This window comes from Mus caroli, unplaced genomic scaffold (genome assembly GCF_978045245.1).
Source record: "Mus caroli unplaced genomic scaffold, Mus_caroli_1 scaffold_11, whole genome shotgun sequence".
Taxonomy (NCBI): Eukaryota; Metazoa; Chordata; class Mammalia; order Rodentia; family Muridae; genus Mus; species Mus caroli.
This window is the reverse complement of record NW_028227266.1, coordinates 53,582,201-53,605,821: the sequence shown is the minus strand read 5'-3', so window position 1 is coordinate 53,605,821 and position 23,621 is coordinate 53,582,201. Positions and strand designations below refer to the sequence as shown.

Sequence of the window (23,621 nt, the reverse complement as noted above, 5' to 3'; positions counted from 1 at the left end):
GGGGATTCAGGGATGCTGATAAACAGCCTGCACTGCCACCTGAGGCCATAATGATGTCTTGGCCTGTGCTGTTTGTTGCCAAGGGTCACGTCTGGGTCTGTGGTCCTGCAGCAGCAAGGATCTGTGTCGATGCCTGTGGACCATGTTACAGCCAAGAGGCAAGAGGCATTCCTGGTTTGGGCTGTCATCTGAGACCATGTTGGTGTCAGAGCCTTAGAAGGTGTCCAGCATAGAGCTGGATCAGCCCCCCACCAGGGCCCTGCTGGAGACCTAGCCCTGGTGGGATGGGTGTGGGAGAGCTGGCCTAATCATATGAATGCAAGAGAGTTGGTCCCACTATTTGCCAACTGTCACAGGCAGGAGAGCTGGACCTGCCCTTTGCCTGGGCAAAGCAGGAGACCTGGCCCTAACAGCATGGGCACAGGGGAGCTGGCAGGCTGACCACCTCTGCTACCACCCAGGCCCAGAACTTTGATCTGACCCAATATCTACTACACTTATGAATGGCTAGAGTGTGTGAAGGGGTCGGTTCTACAGAACCAAAGCTGCAGGATTTCTATGACACAGAGCAACAACAGGGCAACAGAGAGAAATCTCATTGAGGATCCAGTATTGATGGCATAGCAGAAGCCAGAGGCCTCAAACCAGACCTCACTAAAATGAACATTTGTAAGTAAAGCTGTTTGGACAAAAGGCTGCCATACCTCAGCTTCCATGGCAAGATATTTTTACTTATCTATTTTCTTTTTAATTTTTTGTTTTCTTTCAGAGGGGGGAATTTTCAAGGGCAGAGGGCAGATATGAAGGAATTGGGATGAAAGATATGAAAATCACAAAGAATTAATAAAAAGTTAATAAATAAATAAATAAATAAATAAATAAATAAATAAATACCCTCCCTCAGGTTATGTCACAAAAGTGTATTTTTATTATCTTTAATTATGTGTATGTGTATATGGGGTATGTGCACATCACTTCAGGTACTTACAGAAGTCAGAGGTATCAGATTCCCCTTGAAGCTAGAGTTACAGGCAATTGTGAGCTGCCTGACATAGGTGCTTGGAAACAAACTCAGGTCCTCTGAAAGAGCAATGCCTACTCTTAACCATTGAGCCAACTCTCCACCTTAAGGCCATTTTCCAGTTTTTCTGATGGTTGATCTATGAAAACTTTTGTAGTAAGTGCTTGTTCTGCTAATGAACACATATAGCACATCTCTTAGCATGGATATACAATGTCTTGCTACCTAGTTTAACAACAGAATAACCCATGTCTTATTGGATTATTGCTCCATCTAACATTCAGATGAATCCTACACCAGACCTTAATATGCACTTTAGCCTTTTCTCAGAGCAAACTTTTTAGAGAAACAATACAGGAAGTATCTGAAAAAGCAGGCAAAGCAAGACGTGGCTTCAGATGTATTTCTCTTTGGCACACTGGCACTGAGGACCTCACCACAGCTGGTAGCTGGAACACAGATAGCTTTAGAACAAGGTGGTAGTGCACCTGCTAGAAGTTATACCAGTGTTGAACTAAAGTTGTGTGCTTCTGGTATGTAACATACTGGACATTTTGAGAAATATGGGAGAGGAGATAATAACTACAAAGAAAATAGCTTGAGGGGTGGTTAGGCTGCTCTAAGAAAATATTACAGGAAATTAAGAATAGTCAGTCAAGATCAACATTTAAAATGAAAATCTCTTTAACAGTATACAATGAAACAAACATCAGGATTTGACCTTTAAGGTTTGTTTCACATTCATCTCACCAGTATTATTCTTGAAGAAATCAGACTGAACGTGGAGGATAATGATAGCAGAATTATAGAAGGATTCGTCTAGCAGAAGAAGTGTCTTCTGGTATCTTTACTAGAGTAGATGAACGTAGTGTCAAAAACAATTTAACAATCATTGATTTGGAAGTGAGGTCTACCCATATGAGAAAAGTAGATTCAAAACTATCCATCCAAATATAATAAGCAATGCTATATATGTACAGTCTTGCTCCAGGACTATGCTAGCTTTTAGCATCTTTCATAACATCCTGAAGAGAGTGAGACCATCTGGACACACAGCAGAATATTGAACTACCATATCCATGATGTCATTCTAATTCAGCCAGATGGACAAAAAGTGGATAGCATATCAGAGACATTCATCTAACACATACACTTCAGAGTGTGTGCATGTGCGTGTGTGTGTGTGTGTGTGTGTGTGTGTGTGTATCCTTTTAAAGACTTAGGGGCTTGCTGCATCGTAAGATATTTAGGAATCCAGAGACAGTAGCATGCTAGGCTGTCCCATCCAAATGAAATGACAGAAGAGTACATCTTGTACTTCCCATTATGAAGAAGAAATCCTATGCCTGATAACCCTATGCCTTCTTTGGCTCTGAATACAGTCTATTCTATACCTAAAAATACTGCCTCAGCTCACATACCAGGTGACACAAAACACTTCTGTGAGTGGAGCTCAGTGCAAAGGATCTAGTTTGCAGTACAGACATCCCCGTTTTTTGGCCATGTGTATTTCCATCCTGATTATAAAAAGATATAGTAGAAACCTTATGACAAATTCCTCTGGAGTGTCTCAACACACGCTCCTATGGCATATGCCAAACCATGACATCTGAAGTGGAAATTTATATGGCTTAAAAACATAAAACAAAACCATCATCAAATAATGACAGCAAGACTTCTGATTTGATACTGGACTTGATCATAGGGTATCAAGTGACCAAATGTTGGAGTTAGCCATCATGAAACAGACTCCATACAGACCATCAAATCGTAGTATCAGGTAGGTAGAAGCAATCTATTCCAGAGTAGGAACTGGTATATTTAGGAATGAGTGCAAGTAGAACCAGAGGGCACAGTAACTTGTAAAGTTGGTAGGCTAGTTTCCATTACCACTGTTATGCCTGACCCAGGTAATACTTGGTTATAGGAAGACCTCTTTACAATCTGCTAACAAGAGGAGAAACCATTCATATAGCTTATGAGGAGTCTGTTCAATATATAAATCCAGGCTGAAAATGGAGGGCAGATGCACTACAGCCTTACTTAGGGACAGTTTTGAAAGACAATGGTGAAGGAAGACAGACGGTTTAAGAGCTAGAACTTCAGAAAGGTATGTTGGTCATCCATTTTATGTGGATAGTGAAGCAGAGGCTAGAGGTCTGGAAAGTCAGGGACAAGAAGGCTTAGGATAGAGGCATGAAGATGAGTATATGGAAGAATTCAGCTTGGAAGAGGAACCAAGTAATCAAGACAACAATGCCTGGGCTAGCTCACTCAGCCAGCCTTTGCCTGGGCTAGCTCACTCACCAGCTTACAGCAGACCTCGTAGGCAGGACTTTATAAGGACTGAGGTACATCTTTCAAAGTGTCACAAATCAAATAAGTTTCTATGGTATTGTGACCTGGGGCTCTACAAGGCCAGATGTCTTTGTCTCTGAAGAAGAAATCTTCTACCAGATGACTCAGCAAGAGTCCTATTGAGCTTAGATCTCTGAGTTCAGAAAAAGAACTGGCCTACAGAGCAAATTGCAGGACAATCATGACTACATAGAGAAACCCTGTCTGGGGGAGGGGGTAAGAAGAGTACTGTCAGGTCCAAAAGAAACCCAGTCTGCTACTCTCCTGGCACTCTTTTGGTTCTGTTTGGCCCCCTCTCTCTTGGTCCTCTCTCATATTTGTTCTCTCTATTTCTCTCTCTCTCATCTTTGTGCTCTCTCTTCTCTCTTCTGTTCTGTTCTGTCCTGTTCTCTTCTTTTCTCTTCTCTTCCTCTCACGCCCCCCCGCCCCCCTCCCATGGCCTGGTTCAGTCTACTGGTCATGTTTAGTCTACTTTCTCTCCCTGCTCAGGACTCTCCTTCAATCTACCTAATCTAGTCAATAAAAACCTTCTCAGTCGTACATCTGAGCAGTCATCTTACTTGATACACCTGGTGCTAAATGCCATATAGGAATGATAAGCTGGAGGAAGAGAAGCCCATGAGCTGAAGAAGTTTAGGGGCGAGAGTCGGATGAGAAGAGCTGAGAGGGGCCACAGTTACCGAGTGAGTCTGCAGGCCAGCAGACACTTCGGCATGCTAACCAGTACCACAGTTAGGCATTTGTCCTGACTTTCTTGTGGACCTGATTACTCCTTCTGAGCTACAGCTATCATCTAGGAGCTTTGGGCACTTGTGTGCAGGAAGGAAAGCTACCATCTTGACCAATAGTGCTCTAAGAGGCACTGGATGCAGCTCAGTAACCCTGGCTTGAGAAAGGCCTGGTGGCCAGGGACTCGTGTCCTCAGTACTCAAGGCACCGGCTGAGCTCAAGTTCAGTGGGGATCCTTGCATAGAGAAGAGACAAAGAGCAGCCAGAGCTGCAGACTGTCCCACCAGGAGTCCTGGAGGAGCTGTGCCTAAATGAGTCAGACTTCAAGGACTAGCTGAAGGCGATTCTCCCCATTCTTTTGTTCTTTGTACAATTATTTCTACAAATAGCAAGCAGCCATATATAAGCTAGCTAATAGAAACCGTCTTCTGCTTCCAAAATGTCTATAACTCAGTGGGAAAGAAGAGCATCCAAACACCTAGAGGGAACACTGTCATAACATCACTCCTTCAGACGCACATTTGTCTGGTACTTGACATACATGTAAATGTAGAAACATATCTAAGTGTACCCTCCCTCCAGAAGTTCTTCAAGGACACTCTTCTGTCTTCCAAATGAGTATGGTGATTTGTTACAGATCTGGGCCATTTTCTGTGTCTTACTTTGTATCGGCTCTGCTCTGCCCATAATCATCATGCCCTGTGGGCACTGTGTCTCTACAGGGCATGGCTGCTGCTGCTTCAGTGGAGCCTAGGATGTGCCCGAGACATCTCATGGCAGGAAGGAGGATTCTCTCCTCTTTGGTGTTTTGCCTTATCATGGAGGCAGGAAGGAGGTAGTTCATAGCTCATTTTAAAAAAAATTTTTAATAAAAATACTCCTTTTGATTTTTACTTACTCTTCTTTCTTTTTTCAATAGGACTTAGAATTTTTACTTACTCTTCTTTCTTTTTTCAATAGGACTTAGATTTGAGTCTAGTGGGGGTAGTTCTATTGGAAGAAGAAAGTGATGGTAAACAGAATACTAGTTGTCCCTCCCACGAACAGCTTAGGTGGGCACAGTCCCAGTCCTCCACAAGCGTGGTCTTGTATAAGATGGGTTCTCACTCGGTTCACAAAACTAAGAAAGTAAAGAAGATAAATATTCATTGTAGGGGACTAGAGAAGATCATTGTGAAGAAATACTATTGTGGGCTAGCTCTCAAAGGTGCGATTCACTCCTGAGAGGGCTTGAGTTTTGGGACATCCTGAGCAGCCCAGAAGGCAGGTAGATTGGTCGGTCCAAAGGGCAAGAGAGATTTTTAACAGCCACAGCCACTGATGCCAGAGGGTAGAAGTGAGTCTGACTAAGGGCAGGGAAGAGTAGGGAGAAGATCTGGGTGGACCTCAAACCTGGCCCTAGGCTGCTGGTGTGGCTCATCTCCATCCCATTCTGCCTCCTGTTTAGTTTGTACGATCTCCGTTTCCTTCTAGAATCCAGCTCAAATATCGCCAACTCAATAGACCCTTCCCAGGAAGTAGCAAAAATTAAATTATTTATATTATTTATTAATAACTTTTTGTTTTGTTTTGAGTCCCGTAAGGTCCCCAGAACTGATACCTAATTAATGCACGTTTACAATTCTCCTCACCTGCGACTATTTGGTTGGCACATTACACGTGCAGAGCTGATACTGGGTGTAAATGAGCGAGGAAAAGAAGGACTGGAGTGAGGGGGTTCCCGTCGCGGGTGGAAAGAAAGCTGCGTACAGCAGGACAGTTAGGTCCAGACAACGTTACCAACGAAAGCCCGAGACGGTCAGGGAACAGAGCCAAGCAACTGGCGGGCGTGGCGCGCATGCCAGCATCTCGGCGCACACCCTTACCTTTGCCCTACTCCCAAGTCCCGCCTCTAACTTTCCGCTTTCCTCATTGGCTGCGTGGCTGTCCAATGGGCTCCCGGGAAGCGCGAGCCCCCGCAGTCTAGGGCTAAGCTGTCAGCTCTCGAGCTCGCGTCTCGCGAGCGTTCGGGTCTCTGGCAGAGGAGGCGGCGGCGGCGGCGGTGGCGGTGGCGGTGGTTCCCGCGCGCTCCGGGTCTCTGAGGCTGAGGGTACTGCCGGGCTGACTAGAACAGAGACAATGTTTCGAGCAGCGGCGCCTGGGCAGCTCCGGCGGGCGGTGAGTCCGGACAGGGAGGGCCGAGTAGGTGACGTCCGAGCCGCAGCCTGCTGACCCTGTCAGGCGAAGGTCACGGGCTCCCTCGACTCCCACCGTCCGCGTAGGCAGTCGGTGCAGTGCCCCGGACGCCGGTCAAAGTTCTGGAGCCTCCGCCCTTGACCTCTTCCGGGTCACGCTGCCCCAGCCCGGGTTCCCACGGCCCTGACTCTCGCGGGGCACTCTGGGGCTACTAGGTTCTCGCGCCTGCAGGGGAGCTGCGTCCCCCAAAGGGGCCAGATGCCGCCGCGGAACCTCTTGGGGAAGAGTTCGAAACCTGGGCACCCTGTGGCTGCCCTGGACGCCCACTGCCAAGGGCAGGGGCGGGGTGCTCTGCGGCTGGGCTGGTGGGACCAGGCTGAGTGGAGGAGGGGCTGGGACGTACCAGCCTGGGATCCAGTCCTGAGAAGTCGCAGACTGATGTTGCCTCAGTAGCCTGGAAACTTGGTAGTGGGGACTCTTTCCGTGGTGACAAAGTTTACCATTTGTCTGTTTTTCCAGGACTTGAAAAAACAAACAAACTTTTTTTTTTTTCTTGTCGGGTGCTGTAAGGGAACAGCAGTTGAAGGCTGACCAGTTCCAAGGCAATACTTTAAGGAGCTTGTAGATCTTTCTAATTTACATTAAGGTTGCTAGAGAAGCAATATCAGCAGCCTTGGCCTGCAAGTTATCCAGACGTTTTGTAACTTTTATACGTACTTTTTATTTTAGTGCCTTTTACCCCAATCACCACTGAGATTTTTTTCTGTCTGGGACACAACTTATGGGCTTCTTGGAAGTTTGAAGACTTCCCGACCCCCCCCCCCCCCCCCCGCTTTGAATGTTACCACTCCTTGTTAAAAAAAATTAAAACACATCGTTCAGGGTCCTAGCCCATCTTTCTCCCACGAGATTTTTTTAACCTCCTTTCTATAAGAGAATCAATAAGCAAGTGAAAGCCATGGCTTTGGGGGGGGGGGGCGGTTTCCAAGCAGTACCTGACTTGAAGACCTATACAGAACTTGCGAAGCAATTTTGTGCATAGGTTTTATGCTCGGCCTAATTGTGGTAAGGAGAATTTAGAATTTGGTGATTTTGTAGAACTAGTGGGGGGAAAGTCCACGTAGCCAGTATTTGTACATAGGCAGCATTGCCAAGCCTTTGCTGTGATTTGCCAAGAATTGTGACCTTGGCCTATTTTTAAAATTAGAAGTCAAGGGTAGTAGAGTACTGTCTCTGAAGTCATTATTTTTTTTTTTAAGATTTGAACTGCAAGCACGAAACAAATGGTGTGAATATACTCAAATAGAACCCCCCACACATATTCTATCTTCTTAAATTTTAAAATAATTACAAGTTTACAGAAAAGTGGCCAAAAAAAAAAAAACCACCAAAAAAACCCCAACCTCACCATTTCCCAGAATCCTTCCTCGAATTTCACAGTGCGTTAACAGTTGACACATGTTTCATCTCTCAGTGTACACCCATTATTTTTCTAAACTATTAGAGAGTGTGTCCTACACATTCCCTTTAATTCTAAATGGTCCCTAGGTATTTTATGAGGATGAGGCTAAGGAATTTGCTCTGTAGTAAAGCCCATGCTTTCTGTTATATTCATAGTACAACAAGCCGGGCGTGGTGGCGCACGCCTTTAGTCCCAGCACTCGGGAGGCAGAGGCAGGCGGATTTCTGAGTTCGAGGCCAGCCTGGTCTACAAAGTGAGTTCCAGGACAGCCAGGGCTATACAGAGAAACCCTGTCTCGAAAAACAAAAAAAAAAAACAAAACAAAACATAGTACAACAAAAACAGGTAAATCACTGATTTATAGCACGAACACATACCCAAGGTAGCCCAGTTCCTCTGGTTTTCATGCTGATTTAGTCTTTATTAGAAAAGTTCCTCAGCCTTTCAATTTGACATTGGCATTTTTATGGGGCACAAGCCTTGTGTAGGCCTTGTAAGTTTTGTAGACTGTCACCCAATTTATGTCTGCCTGACATTTCCCTCATGACTGCATCCTGTACATCCTATATTGTCAGGAATCTCAGAAGTGATTTGGGCTCTCAGTGCATTGTATGAGGTGGCACACAACACTAGTTTGTCCCACTAGTAAAGATCTTAACTTAGGTTACTTAGGTAATAAATTGTTTGCCAGGTTTCCCCAATGTTAAGTAAATACCCTCTGTGTAATTTGTAACTAACTCCAAAGATAGAATGAGACTCTGTAAAGCTGTTTCTCACAGACTTTCACATACTAGTTTTAATACTTGATTGAGAAATAACAGACAATACTATAAAGCCAAAATGGTTTATCTCAAATCTCTGCTCTTTTTTTTTTTTTTGCATGTTTATGTTTGTGATGTATTTGTGTTTGCAGTGTGTAGGTGCAGGTGTGTGTATGAATGTGTGAAGCATGCAGGAGTTTAGTATTCTAGCTGTTGAAGTTGCCCTTAAGTCAGGGATTTCAGGCAGCCAATAGATCTGCTTTAAAAAAAAAATGGGTTCTGGAGATTCAAACTTTTTTCCTCACACTCGTTTGGGCAAGTGCTTTATCCACTGAGTGCTCTCTCCAGCTTCTACTCTTAAATTAAAAACAAACAAACAACCCCAAAACCTCTGTAGCTATGATTTCTTTAAAAAACAAACAAACAAACCCAAAGACATGTTTTTACTAATGACATTTTTACTACCCAAGCCATTTCAGTTTCAGCTGATCTGTGTCACTGAGCAATGTCCTTCTGGAGGAAATCTTCAAAGTCATCTGAACGAAGGTGCTTTTGTTTATTTTGTCTTTTGGAGATAAGGTCTTGTCTAGACTTGGCTGGCCTAAGACTTATAGTAATTCTCCTGTCTCTGTGTATCAAATATTGGTAGTATAGTTACTCTGTTAGGACACCCATCAGTGAAGGCAAGTCTACCAAGTTAGACAGCTAAGAGCGTGCACTCAAAGAAAATAGTCTAGGATTTGCAGTCGGTATTCTTGCTGAGTTATTGTATGAGTTATTATTAATTTGTTTTTAACATTTTTGTCGGTTAGTAAGAGCCTAAAAATTTTTTTATGTAGTAAGTGAAGCAATACTTTGAGGTCATTTGAGTGCTCTTGTTTCTGTGTTCATCGGCAGACAGGAAGGAGCATCTGTCATGACTGAGAGCTGTGAACCATTAAGGACAGGACATTTTTCAGAACCCATTGTTGAACATTGATGAATGATATTGAACTCTATGAGTCACATGCAAATTTAAATTTCATTTTGAAAGAAGGGAGCCAATTTTTGTGTGATTCTGAAACAAAATTTATTGCATAAAGTGATTTCATTAAAATTAATGCTGTCTGCCAATGTGTCTACTAAGAGTCTTGTCTGTTTTTAAAATGAAGTAAATTGACTGTTTTTAATATTATAATCAATGTCATATGACATTTCTAGTCATGGTTGAAAGCTTCTATGTTTTATTACTAAAGAGGTTAAAGCTGTTTAAGTACAGAAATGTAATCTACATTTTATTATGACAAAATGTATGTTAAGTAGGGATAGAAGACTTTAAGTATGTATTTAATCCCTTTACATAGTATTTGGCAATGTTTTTTAGTTAAGAAGGAAAACCAAAACAAAGTCTCACTCCCTTCCCCCACCCCTCTGTACCTGTTCCCTGTGTCCTCATTGCATTTACTTTCTTACAGGTGTTGGGAAAAAATAGGTTAGTGCAGCTTTTACCACTCTACACTATGAGGGGGTTTGCCAGGGCACTAGAACTCAGAGTTGCAGTGATGAGAATGCTAAGAAACTCACTGTAAACAAAATAGTGTCAGTAGTGTTGAGTTTGAGTAGGAGAAGGGCCGGGATGTGTGCACTGGACTAGCTCATCGAGAGTGTTTGTGACCAAAGAGATTGGCTTAGTGCCGTGGAAGAGATGGAAGCCAGCTTGCTGTGAGTAAAGGAGAAAAAGGCAAGCTAGTAGGGGAATCTCTGGATGATAAGTTTGGCTCTCAGAGGGTATAGGGAGGGTGATGATCTCTTTAAACCCTACACTCAATCATACTACTCAGTAACAGCAGTCAGCTTTATACAGGCAAATGGCTGGAATGCGAAAGAAAAGAAAGAAAAAATACATTTTACTGTTTGGAACTACATGTAGTCAGCATCTAGATAGATTCTCAAGAAGCATGGTGGGTTATCTATGTCAGTGACTTAGCAAGTTATATACTGCCTTGTGATGACCAATTGGATTGTCATCTTGATTGGATTAGGGAGCCCAGTGTAGTAACACTAGTCTGTAATCCCAGCACTCAGGAGTCAGGGGCACACAGATCTTTTGAGCTGGAGGTCAGCCTTGTCTATATATTGAATTCTAGGCCATTGGGGCTAGATATTGAGACCCTATCTTTAAAAAACAAAGCAACACTCATGTAGCCATTAATAAGTCACATCTTTGGGTTTGTCTGTGAATGTGTTCACAGAGTTGTTTAACTGAGGAGGGGCACCTGCCCTGAAAATGGTGGTGGCATCCTTTGGGCTGATGTTCTAAGTGGAATAAACAAGGAAGAAGGAGAAGGCCACCTGAGCACCAGCATTCATTTCTCTCTTCAGCTCCAGGAAGGAAGCCCAGCATCCTGCTCCATTCCTGTGAATTCTGCCGTCTTTCCTGCCATTATGAGCTCTAACTTCTTAAGCTGGAGCCAGAACAAATCCTGTTTTCATTAAGTGGCTTTTTGTAAAGTCACAGCAGTGACTAATTTAGAGACAGTCTAGGAACTGTTGCTTTTTAAGTTTCAAATATTTTGGGAAACCTTTTCATTTAGTCTCTCAGCCTTCACTGAGTGTCACTTATATGCTAGGCACAAAAGTAGATACTGAACTCATAGTGAAAGCAATCCCTGCCTGTTTGGTAGCTTGGAGAAGATACATGCTAAGCACATTAAGAGGATCAGTGTAGGAAGAATGAATAGGTATTTGGGGAGTGTAAACTCTTTTGGGGGCTGGAGAGAGTCTAAAAGGGTCTTGCAAAGTCTTAGGGAACTGAAGTTTACTAAGTGTCTTACTACACAGAAACGAAAATGATGGCTTTCTCTAACTTTTCATATTTTTATGCTTGTGGTACTGGGGATGCTAGACAAGTATTCTACCATTGATCTTTATACACAGCTTCTTTTTACTTTTTAGTTTGATTCAGATTGGTAACTTTGTAGCCAAGGCTGGCCTTGAACTTGTGTTCTTCCTATTTTAGACTTATTAGGAGCTGAGATTCCAGGTCTGTACCACCCAGCTAAGTTTTTTCTTAGATTAAAACTATAGGTCATTGAGATGGCTTAGTGGGCAGAGGTGCTTGCCATCAAGCCTGCCAGTTGTAATTTGACAGGTCCCTAGAATCTACATGGTGAAGAGAACTAACCCCCTTAGGTTATACTCTGACCTCCACATGCTCAGTATGGTATGCGTGTATATGTATGTACACATAAGATACTTTTTTTTTTAAATGTGATGAAGAGATGCCTCAGTGGTTAAGAGTGCTGGAGTCCCAGCACCCACATGGTGGCTTACAACCATCCATAACTCCAGTTTTGGGGATCTGATAGATTCCTTTGAGCTCTATAGGTTTCAGGGAGGTGTGTATAGATAGACACATGCAAGCTAAACATTCATACAATATATATATATCTAAAATTAAAATGTTCATTTTTTTACTTTTGACTGTTTGAAATCAATCACATTACCATTGTTTTGATTCTGTTCATGTCCTGTGTGTTAGCATGTTTTTATTTTTAAAATGGTGTTTCTAAGGCTGAAGTAGGAACAAAATATCTGTCACATTAATTATTTAAAACTGTCTATATAAGGGGGAGGAGAAAGATGGTTGTGGCCACCAGCACCTGCTACAGAGCTCCTTGGAATATGAGAGGCCCATGGGGGTTCCTAGGAGCAAAAAAGGAGTCTGTAAGACCAGCAGTATCACCAGAACAACTAAATAAAAAAGATGGAGGAGGCTTATGAGTAGATGCTTTTAAAGTGTGGACACACAAAAACACAAGGAAAGATGGCTGGACAGAACCAGAAGAATGATGAGTCTATACCCTGTGTTGTTCTGTCTCAGCTGGCAGACTGTAAACACAAAAACAGGTCGTTGCTGAATGGGGCTGGCTCTAGGCCTACAGGCTGGCTTCCCTCATGGAGCCACTGTAGCTGTGGCCTGTGCTATTTGACCTGCTGAGAGATAAAAGGCACAGGGCAGCAGTGCTGCCCACAGGCTATAGACAAAAAGGTTGAGCCTGGCAAAGCCTAGGATGGCAGACCTTGAGGGCACGGAGGTATGCAGCAGCCAGGACCTCACACAGAACCTGCCCCAGAAAGCCCTCTTGGCTTCAAAATCACCCTGACTTTAGGCAACATCAGGATATCTGAGAGGAGTCACAGCAATGGACCAATATTTATGGTGCTTCAGAAACCAAAAACCATGAACCAGACCAACAACTCCTTGCAATGAATATTTGTATGCAAAGCTGTCTGGGGTAAAAAAAGGGTATGTGGCACACTGTAGTCTGTAGAGTCACTACAACAAATAAATATTTGATGGAGAGGTAGGAAAGATAGAGGAATGGAGTGCTAGAGTGAGAGTGCTAGAGTGGCAGAACTAGAGTCATGATAACAGCCATGTGAGAAGGTTGCAGTGGCTGGGTGGGAGATGACTAGGGTTGACAGGGTGGTGTGTAGCAACCTAGAGCTGGCATTCCAACTCAGCCCTGGAACTTGCTGCCCAGCTACATGATTGGCTTGGCTCTGAGCAGTTAACAGGATGTCCAAGATGAAGGATGGTTTATTTTCTGGATTGGACTTCCTTAAAAGTCCACAGAGGCCACTTTGGTATCCATTTTCTGCTGCCCTAAGCTGTTTTAAAGCTGGAAGTTCATGTGGATGTTTTTTTGAGACTTTTTATTTTTCTGTGTAATAATCTCAGCCGACCTGGAACTCATTCTGTAGGCTAGGCTGACCTCAAACTAATAGAGTCCCTCTGCCTTCTGAGTGCTGGGATTAAAGGTGTGTACCGTGATGCCAGGGAAGGGCCATATTGATGCCTATGCTGCCAGCTGAAGCCACATTGATGTCCTTGGCCTGTGCTGCCTAGAAGGGCTGTGATTGGTGTCCAGGGCCATGCAGTGGTGTAGGACCGAGCTGACGTCCGTGCTTTACACTGCCTCAGGAGACCATGCTAAGGTCAGTAGCATCTGCTGATGCTAAGGACAGTGTGGATGTCTGTGGTCTGCACTGTAGCCAAAACCATGTGTAAGTCTATGATCCAGCCTCCTGCTGACTGAAGGGGCAAGGGAGGGCAATACTTTTGCCGTGGTATTGATGACTGCAGAATCACAGTTGAGAAAGAGGGACATAGAAGGCTTCTGTAACAACCGAAGCAAACAATCAAAGATGTGCAGCTCTCTTTTCACTCCTGTTGTAGAAGTGAACAGCTTTGTCGAGTGGAGTTTGTGCTGTTTGATCTAACTTCCTTTTTCTCCATTTCTCATGCAATCCTATGAGATCAGATAGAATATTTCTCCTTTCCTCGAATCTCTGCTGCCATTTCTCATCTTGTCACGTCGACCCCTAAGCTGACTTGCTTTCCTCTACTGATTTTACTTCATGATCCGCACCTTTCACTGTTTGCTTCTCTTCATTTGAAAAACTATCTTACAATTGGTAATACAGGAACAAATCTTACTTCCCACGGAATCTTTGAGCATGGGGATAGTTCTTGTTCATTATTTTTTTCTTTCTTGTTTTTTTTGAAAATATCCTGGGTGACCATGAACTATGTTTTGGTGGTGGTTTGATATTCTGGCTAGTTAGAGCTAGATATGAGTTCGGCTCACCCCCCTTTTAATTTTAAAGCATATTCAAACAGTTGAAACACCAGCAAAATTGCTGCTTGGTGTCTTTAAAACTGTTTAAAATTACATCTTTCAGTTGAAGGTGCATGCACATGCCATAGTGCACACATGGAGGTCAGAAGACAACTTGTGGAATCAGTGCTCTCTTTCCACCATGAGTCTGGGGTGGAACTTAGGACTTGAGGCATAGGGCAGGTGCCTTCACCATCTCCAACCTTTTTTTTTTTTTTAATATTTTTTATTGGCTATTTTCTTTATTTACATTTCAGATGTTATCCCCTTTCCTGGTCACACACACCTCTAGAAACCCCCTATCCTATCTTCCCTCCCCTGCTTCTATGACGGTGTTCCCCGAACCACCCACCCAGTCCCGGCCTCCCCGATTTCACATTCCCCAACACTGGGGCATTGAGCCTTCACAGGATCAAGGGCTTCTTCTCCCACTGATGCCCTACAAGGCCATCCTCTACTACATATGCAGCTGGAGCCATGGGTCCCTCCATGTGTTGGTGGTAGTCCCTGGGAGCTGCGGGGTGGGGGGTGTCTAGTTAGTTGATATTGTTCTTCCTTTGGGGTTGTAAACCCCTTCAGCTCCTTCAGTCCTTTCTATAACTCCTCCATTGGGGACCTTGCACTTAGTCCAATGGTTGGCTGCAAGCATTTGCCTCTGTATCTGTCAGGCTCTGCAGAGGCTCTCATGAGACAGCTATATCAGGCTCCTGTCAGCATGCACTTCTTGGCATCCACAATAGTGTCTGCGTTTGGTGACTATATGGTATGGATCCCCAAGTAAGGCAGTCTCTGGATGGCCTTTCCTTCAGTCTCTGTCCCAAACTTTGTCTCCATATTTGCTCCCATGAGTATTTTTCCTCCTTCTAAGAAGGACCAAAGCATCTACACTTTGGTCTTCCTTCTTCTTGAGCTTCATGTGGTCTGTGAATTGTATCTTGGGTATTCCCAGCTTTGGGGCTAATATCCTCTTATCAGTGAGTGCATACCATGTGTGTTCTTTTGTAATTTGGTTACGTCACTCAGGATGATATTTTCCAGTTCCATCCATTTGCCTAAGACTTTCATGAATTCATTGTTTTTAATAGCTGAGTAGTACTCCATTGTGCAAATGTATCACATTTTCTGTATCCATTCCTCTGTTGAAGGACATTTGGGTTCTTTCCAGCTTCTGGCTATTATAAATAAGGCTGCATGAACATAGTGGAGCATGTGTCCTTATTACATGTTGGAACATCCTATGCCCAGGAGTGGTATAGCTGGGTTCCTAGGTAGTACTAAGGATGTTGAACATTTCTTTAGGTGCTTCTCAGCCATTCAGTATTTCTCGGTTGAAAATTCTTTGTTTAGCTCTGTACCCCATTTTTTATTAGGATTATTTGATTCTCTGGAGTTCAACTTCTTGAGTTCTTTGTATATATTGCATATTAGCCCTCTATGAGATGTAGTATAGGTAAAGATCTTTTCCCAATCTGTTGGTTGCTGTTTTTTTCCTATTGACAGTGTCTTTTGCCTTACAGAAGCAATTTTATGAGGTCTCATTGATTCTTGATCTAAGAGCATAAGCCATTGGTGTTCTGTTCAGGAAAATTTCCCCTGTGCCCATGTGTTCGAGGCTCTTCCCCACTTTCTCTTCTATTAGTTTCAGTGTATCTGGTTTTATGTGGAGGTCCTTGATCCACTTGGACTTGAACCTTGTACAAGGATATAAGAATGGATCGAAGCCGGGCGGTGGTGGCACAAGCCTTTAATCCCGGTACTCAGGAGGCAGAGGCAGGCAGATTTCTGAGTTCGAGACCAGCCTGGTCTACAAAGTGAGTTTCAGGACAGCCTGGGCTACATAGAGAAATCCTGTCTCGAAAGACACCCCCCTCCCCCCCCCCCCCAAAAAAAAAGAAGAATGGATCAATTTGCATTCTACGTGCTGACCTCCAGTTTAGCCATCACCATTTGATGGTTTTCGCGCCTTAGTCAAAGATCAAGTGACTATAGGTGTGTGGGTTTATTTCTGGGTCTTCAATTCTATTCCATTGATCTACTTTTGTACCAGTACCATGCAGGTTTGTTTGTTTGTTTGTTTGTTTGTTTGTTTTATCACAATTGCTTTGTAGTACAGCTTGAGGTCAGGGATGGTATTTCCACCAGAGGTTCTTTTATTGTTGAGAATAGTTTTTGATACCCTGAGTTTTTTGTTATTCCAAATGAATTTGCAAATTGCTCTTTCTAACTCTATGAAGAATTGAGTTGGAATTTTGATGGAGATTGCTTCTTAAATTGCTTTTGGCAAGATGGCCATTTTTACTATATTAATCTTGCCAGTCTACAAGCATGGGAGATCTTTCCATTTTCTGAGGTCTTTGATCTCTTTCTTCAGATACTTGAAGTTCTGGTCATACAGATCACTTGCTTGGTTAGAGTCACACCAAGGTATTTTATATTATTTGTGACTATTGTGAAGGTGTCTTTCCCCCAATTTCTTTCTCAGCCGTTTATCTTTTGAGTAAGGAAGACTACTGATTTGTTTACGTTAATTTTATATCCAGCCACTTTACTGAAGTTGTTTATCAGCTGTAGAGTCCTCTGGTGGAATTTTTGGGGTCACTTAAGTATACTATCATATCATCTGCAAATAGTGATATTTTGACTTCTTCCTTTCCAATTTGTATCCCTTCGACCTCCTTTTGTTTTCTAATTGCTCTGACTAGGATTTCGAGTACTATACTGAATAGGGAGAGAGTGGGCAGCCTTGTGTAGTCCCTGATTTTGGGAGGATTGCTTCAAGTTTCTCTCCATTTAGTTTGATGTTGGCTACTGGTTTGCTGTATATTGCTTTTACTATGTTTAGGTATGGGCCTTGAATTCCTGATCTTTCCAAGACTTTAACCATGAAGGAGTGTTGAATTTTGTCAAATGCTTTCTCAGAATCTAATGACATTATTATGTGTGTTTTTTCTCCCCCCTTTGAGTTTGTTTATATAGTGGATTACTTTGATGGATTTATGTATATTGAACCATCGCTGCATCCCTGGGATGAAGTCTACTTGATCATGATAGATGATTGTTTTGATGTGTTCTGGATTTGGTTTGTGAGAATTTTATTGAGTATTTTTGCATCGATAGTCATAAGGGAAATTGAAGTTGCTCTTTCTTTGTTGGGTCTTTGTGTGGTTTAGACTAATTTTGGCTTTATAGAACAAATTGGATAGTGTTCCTCATGTTTCTATTTTGTGGAATAGTTTGAAGAGTATTGGTATTAGGTCTTCTTGGAAGTGATAGAATTCTGTACTAAAACCTGGGATTTTTTTTTTTTTTTTTTGATTAGGAGACTTTTTTTTTTTTAGGTATTTTCTTCATTTACATTTCCAATGCTACCCCAAAAGTCCCCCAAACCCTCCCCCCTCCCACTTCTTGGCCCTGCCGTTCCCCTGTACTGAGGCATATAAAGTTTGCAAGACCAAGGGGCCTCTCTTCCCAGTGATGGCCAACTAGGTCATCTTCTGATACACATGCAGCTAGAGACATGAGCTGGGGAGGGGGGTACTGGTTAGTTCATATTGTTGTTCCACCTATAGGGTTGAAGACCCTTTTAGCTCCTTGGGTACTTTCTCTAGCTCCTCCATTGGGGCCCTGTGATCTATCCAATAGCTGACTGTGAGCATCCACTTCTGTGTTTGTTAGGCCCCGGCATAGCCTTGCAAGAGACAGCTATATCAGGGTCCTTTCAGCAAAATCTTGCTAGTGTGTGCAATGGTGTCAGCATTTGGAGGCTGATTATGGGATGGATCCCTGGGTATGGCAGTCTCTAGATGGTCCATCCTTTTGTCTCAACTCCAACCTTTGTCTCTGTAACTCCTTCCATGGGTGTTTTGTTCCCAATTCTAAGAAGGGGCAAAGTGTTCATATTTTGGTCTTTGTTCTTCTTGAGTTTCATGTGTTTTGCAGATTGTATCTTGTATCTTTGGTATTCTAAGTTTCTGGGCTAATACCACTTATTAGTGAGTGCATATCATGTGAGTTCTTTTGTGATTGGGTTACCTCACTTAGGATGATGCCCTCCAAGTCCATCCATTTGCCTAGGAATTTCATAAATTCATTCTTTTGAATAGCTGAGTAGTACTCCATTGTGTAAATGTACCACATTTTCTGTATCCATTCCTCTATTGAGGGACATCTGGGTTCTTTCCAGCTTCTGGCTATTATAAATAAGGCTGCTATGAACATAGTGGAGCATGTGTCCTTCTTGCCAGTTGGAACATCTTCTGGATATATGCCCAGGAGAGGTATTGCTGGATCCTCCGGTAGTACTATGTCCAATTTTCTGAGGGACCGCCAGACTGATTTCCAGAGTGGTTGTACAAGCTTGCAATCCCACCAACAACGGAGGAGTGTTCCTCTTTCTCTACATCCTAGCCAGCATCTGCTGTCACCTGAGTTTTTGATCTTAGCCATTCTGACTGGTGTGAGGTGGAATCTCAGGGTTGTTTTGATTTGCATTTCCCTGATGATTAAGGATGTTGAACATTTTTTCAGGTGTTTCTCAGCCATTCGGTATTCCTCGGGTGAGAATTCTTTGTTTAGCTCTGAGCCCCATTTTTAATGGGGTTATTTGATTTTCTGGGATCCAGCTTCTTGAGCTCTTTGTATATATTGGATATTGATCCCCTGTCTGATTTAGGATAGGTAAAGATCCTTTCCCAATCTGTTGGTGGCCTTTTTGTCTTATTGATGGTGTCTTTTGCCTTACAGAAGCTTTGCAATTTTATGAGGTCCCATTTGTCTATTCTCGATCTTACAGCACAAGCCATTGCTGTTCTATTCAGGAATTTTTCCCCTGTGCCCATATCTTCGAGGCTTTTCCCCACTTTGGATCAAGTAACTCCACATAAACCAGAAACAGTGAAACTTATAGTGAAAGACCCACAACGTGAGGACTCCCCCAAGTTCTGACTCAGGAGAGGCGACACCCCAAATCACACAAGAAACGGTCTTGCTGCAACTGCAAGAGGATTTTTATTCAAGAGCACTCTTGGGCCCACGGTCATACACCACGCAGGGGTAGAGGACCGTGGGCGCTGAGTAGCTGAGTAAGGGGGTATTTAAAGGAAGAAACCACAACTCAAGGAGGTGGGGAGGGCGTTGTTGGAAAATACCAAAAATACCAGTTAAGAGTCACAAGGAAGTACAAAGTCACAAGTGTCAGGTTATCTCTCAAGACAGTTTCTAAGAGCCCCTAACTATCTAAGAGCCCCTAACAATAAATAGCACATTTGCATTGCAGGTTCAGGGTGGGTCAGGGTGACTTTCTTTGAATGAACACTCTTTGAACCCAGGAAGCAGGTGGGTGGAGGAAGGAATGTCGCTATCTGTTTTATGACCAGCACCTGGAGCACTAAGCCACAAAGACCACACTCCCAAGCCTGGGCCTAAAAGCCTCGAATTTTGTTTTTACTTTGCTATACTTCTTCAATAGAGGTTAGGAGACTTTTAATGAATGCTGTTATTTCTTTAGGGGTTATGGAACTCTTTTGATGGTTTATTTGATCCCGATTTAACTTTGAAACCTGGTATCTGTCTAGAAAATTGTCCATTTCATCCAAATTTCCAAGTTTTGTTGAGTATAGGTTTTTGTAGTAGAGTCTGTTGCAATAAATTTCCACCCGAATATTCCCTGGCAATGAAAAAAACCAACACAATTAATATGAATACATGCTGTGCTTCTAGATTGGGCAGATCTACCACTACACTACCACCTTCCTCATCTATGAGACCCCATAGAACTTGCAGTTTCTCCAGGCCATGTGCTTCTGCTCTGCTTTTCTTCTTCCCCCTCCTCTTTGTCCTCTACCTCTTCCATTTTCTCCTTCTTCTCTCTCCCACCTTCTTCTCCACCTTCCCTTTTATCTGCCTAATCATCAGCTCTCCTTTATTTTACAAATTAAGGTGGGAAGCAGGTTTACAGGAAATCACCTGAGTGCTTACTTGTTCCTTGTTCACAACCACTCTCAGGAGAACAGAATTAATATCAAATATAATTAGCCCCAAAACTATCCACAACACATTTCATCCAGATTTCCAAGTTTTGTTGAGTATAGGTTTTTGTAGTCGGACCTGTGTGGGTTTTTTTTGTTGTTGTTGTTGTTGTTGTTGTTTGTTTTTTTTTTAATTTCCTCAGTTTCTGTTGTTATCTCTCCCTTTTCATTTCTGATTTTGGTAATTTGAATACTGTCTTTGTGCTCTCTGATTAGTCTGACTAAGGGTTTATCTAGCTTGTTGGTTTTCTCAAAGAATCAGCTCCTGGTTTTGTTGATTCTTTGTGTAGTTCTTTTTGTTTCTACTTGGTTGATTTCAGCACTGAGTTTGATTATTTCCTGCAGTCTATTCATCTTGGGTGTATTTGCTTCTTTTTGTTCTAGAGCTTTCAGGTGTGCTGTTAAGCTAGTAGTGTAAGCTCTCTCTTGTTTCTCTTTGGAGGCACTTAGAACTGTGAGTTTTCCTCTTAGCACTGCTTTAATTGTGTCCCATAAGTTTTGGTATGATGTGCCTTCATTTTTATTAAATTCTAAAGTCTTTAATTTCTTCCTTTATTTCTTTCTTGACCAAGTTATCATTGAATAGAGCATTGTTCAGCTTCTATGTGTATGTGTGTTTTCCATTGTTTTTGTTGGAATTTAAGACCAGCCTTAGTGTGTGGTGATCTGATAGGTTGCATGGGATTATTTCAATTTTCTTGTATCTGTTGAGGTCAGTTTTGTGACGAATTATATGGTAAATTTTAGAGAAGGTACCATGAGGTGGTAAGAAGAAGGTATATTCATTTGTTTTAGGTTGAAATGTTCTATAGATATCTGTTAAATCCATTTGGTTTATAACTTCTGTTAGTTTCACTGTGTCTCTGTTTAGTTTCTGTTTCCAGGATCTGTCCATTGATGAGAGTAGGATGTTGAAGTCTCCCACTATTATTGTGTAAGGTGCAATGTGTGCTTTGAGCTTTAGTAAAGTTTCTTTTATGAATGTGACTGCCCTTGCATTTGGAGCATAGATGTTCAGAATTGAGAATTCTTCTTTGTAGATTTTTCCTTTGATGTGTATGAAGTGTCCTTCCTCATCTGTTATGATAACTTTAGGTTGAAAGTCGATTTTATTCGATATTAGAATGGCTAGTCCAGCTTGTTTCTTGGAACCATTTGCTTGGAAAATTGTTTTCTAGGCTTTTACTGTGAGGTAGTGTCTGTCTTTGTCATTGAGGTGCATTTCCTGTATGCAGCAAAATGCTGGGTCCTGTATGACATCTGCCCAAGATCTTCTGGCTTTCATAGTCTCTGGTGAGAAGTCTGGTGTAATTCTGATAGGTCTGCCTTTATATGTTACTTGACCTTTTTCCCTTACTGCTTTTAATATTCTTCCTTTTTTTGTGCATTTGGTGTTTTGATTATTATTTGACAGGAGGAATTTCTTTTCTGGTCCAATCTATTTGGTGTTCTGTAGGCTTCTTGTATGTTCATGGACATCTCTTTCCATAGGTTAGGGTGTTTTTTTTGTTTTTTTTTTTTTTTTTTTTTTTTTTTTTGACAGGGTTTCTCTGTGTAGCCCTGGCTGTCCTGGAACTTTCTCTGTAGACCAGGCTGGCCTCGAACTCAAAAAATCTATCTGCCTCTGCCTCCCAAGTGCTGGGATTAAAGGTGTGCACCACCACTGTCCGGCTCTTCTATAATTTTGATGAAGATATTTACTGGCCCTTTAACTTGGGAATTTTCACTCTCTTCTATACCTATTATCCTTAGGTTTGGTCTTCTCATTGTGTCCTGGATTTCCTGGATGTTTTGGGTTATGAACTTTTTGCATTTTGCATTTCTTTGACTTTTGTGTCAATGTTTTCTATGGTATCTTCTGCAGCTGAGGTTCTCTCTTTATCTCTTGCATTCTGTTGGTGATGCTTGCCTCTATGACTCCTGATCTCTTTTCCTAGGTTTTCTAATTCTAGAGTTGTCTCCCTTTGTGATTTCTTTATTGTTTCTACTTCCATTTTTAGACATTGGATGGTTTTGTTCAATTCCTTCACCTGTTTGGTTGTACTTTCCTGTAATTCTTTAAGGGATTTTTATGTTTTCTCTTTAAGAGCTTCTACCTGTTTACCTTTGTTCTCCTGTATTTCTTTAAGGGAGTTACTTATGTCCTTCTAAAAGTTCTCTATCATCATCATGAGAAGTGATTTTTAGATCCAAATCTTGCTTTTCTGGTGTGATGGTGTATCCCAGGGACTTGCTATGATGGGAGAACTGGGTTCTGTTGATGTCAAGTAATCTTGGTTCCTGTAGCTTATGTTCTTAAGCTTGCCTCACACCATCTGGTTATTGCTAGTGCTACCTGCCCTGGCTGTCTTTGACTGGAGCCTATCCCTCCTGATCCCGGTTGTATCAGAACTCAGAGTCCAGCTGTCTCTGTGATCCTGTGATTCTGAGATTCTGGGCGTGTCAGAGTTCCTGGGAGTGAAGCTGATTCTGGAATCCTGAAACCCTGGTGTGACCAAGCTCCTGAGATCCTGTGATCTTGAGTGTGTTAGAGCACCTGGGAGTCAAGTTTCCTCTCTGTGTTGTGGGACTGGTTGCAGAGCTAGCACCCAAGGTCTGCACAGGGCACCGGCTCAGACTGGAATGACCATCTCCAACCTTTTGTGTCATCTCTTAAAAATAGGATTCTGATTTTAGCTACTTTGGTATTGATTGATTTTCCCTCAGATTAATGGAAATCAACTTTAGTAACTGATTCAAACCCATTATTTCTGAATATACTAATGTCTCAATATTCTTAGTAGAAGTCTGGTGTGTAACTGAAGGTAGACAGTGATAGAATTTGTCCAATTCCTAGCTTGGCAGTTAATAGATTGTGTTTAAGGATTTAAAATTGAGGTCTTAGCTGGGCGTGGTGGCGCACGCCTTTAATCCCAGCACTCAGGAGGCAAAGGCAGGCGGATTTCTGAGTTCGAGGCCAGCCTGGTCTACAGAGTGAGTTCCAGGACAGCCAGGGCTATACAGAGAAACCCTGTCTCAAAAACCAAAAGCAAAAACAAACAAACAAATTTGCATTTTAAGCCAGGCAGTGGTGTTCCATGCCTTTGATTGCAGCACTCAGGAGACTGAGGGAGGTTGATTACTGAATTTGAGGCCTGCCTGGTCTACAGAGTGTTTCAGGTTAGCCAGGGCTATACAAAGAAACCCTTTCTAGAAAAACACTAAAAAGTAAAGGAAGGAGAGAAGGACGTCAGACAGAAAGAAAAAAAACTGTCTTAGCGTATCTATTACTACAGTGAAATACCATGACCAAAAAGCAAGTTGGGAAGGAAAGGGTTTATTTGGCTTACACTTCCACATTGGTTTTCATCATCGAAGGAAGTCAGGACAGAGACTCAAGCAGGTCAGCAACCTGAAGGCAGGATGTGATAGAGGGGTGCTGTTTAC

At 42.5% G+C, this 23,621-nt stretch overlaps 1 protein-coding gene across 1 annotated transcript in view; it reads left to right on the top strand.

The window, feature by feature from the left end:
- The first annotated feature begins 6,074 nt into the window (after positions 1 to 6,074).
- Etfa (electron transfer flavoprotein subunit alpha) overlaps positions 6,075 to 23,621 on the top strand; it is a 61,574-nt gene continuing 44,027 nt past the window's right edge. Inside the window, exon 1 of the mRNA XM_021171712.3 lies at positions 6,075 to 6,265. Coding sequence (XP_021027371.1) covers positions 6,227 to 6,265 — 39 coding nt within the window. The 5' untranslated portion in view covers positions 6,075 to 6,226. The remainder of the gene's footprint in view (positions 6,266 to 23,621) is intronic.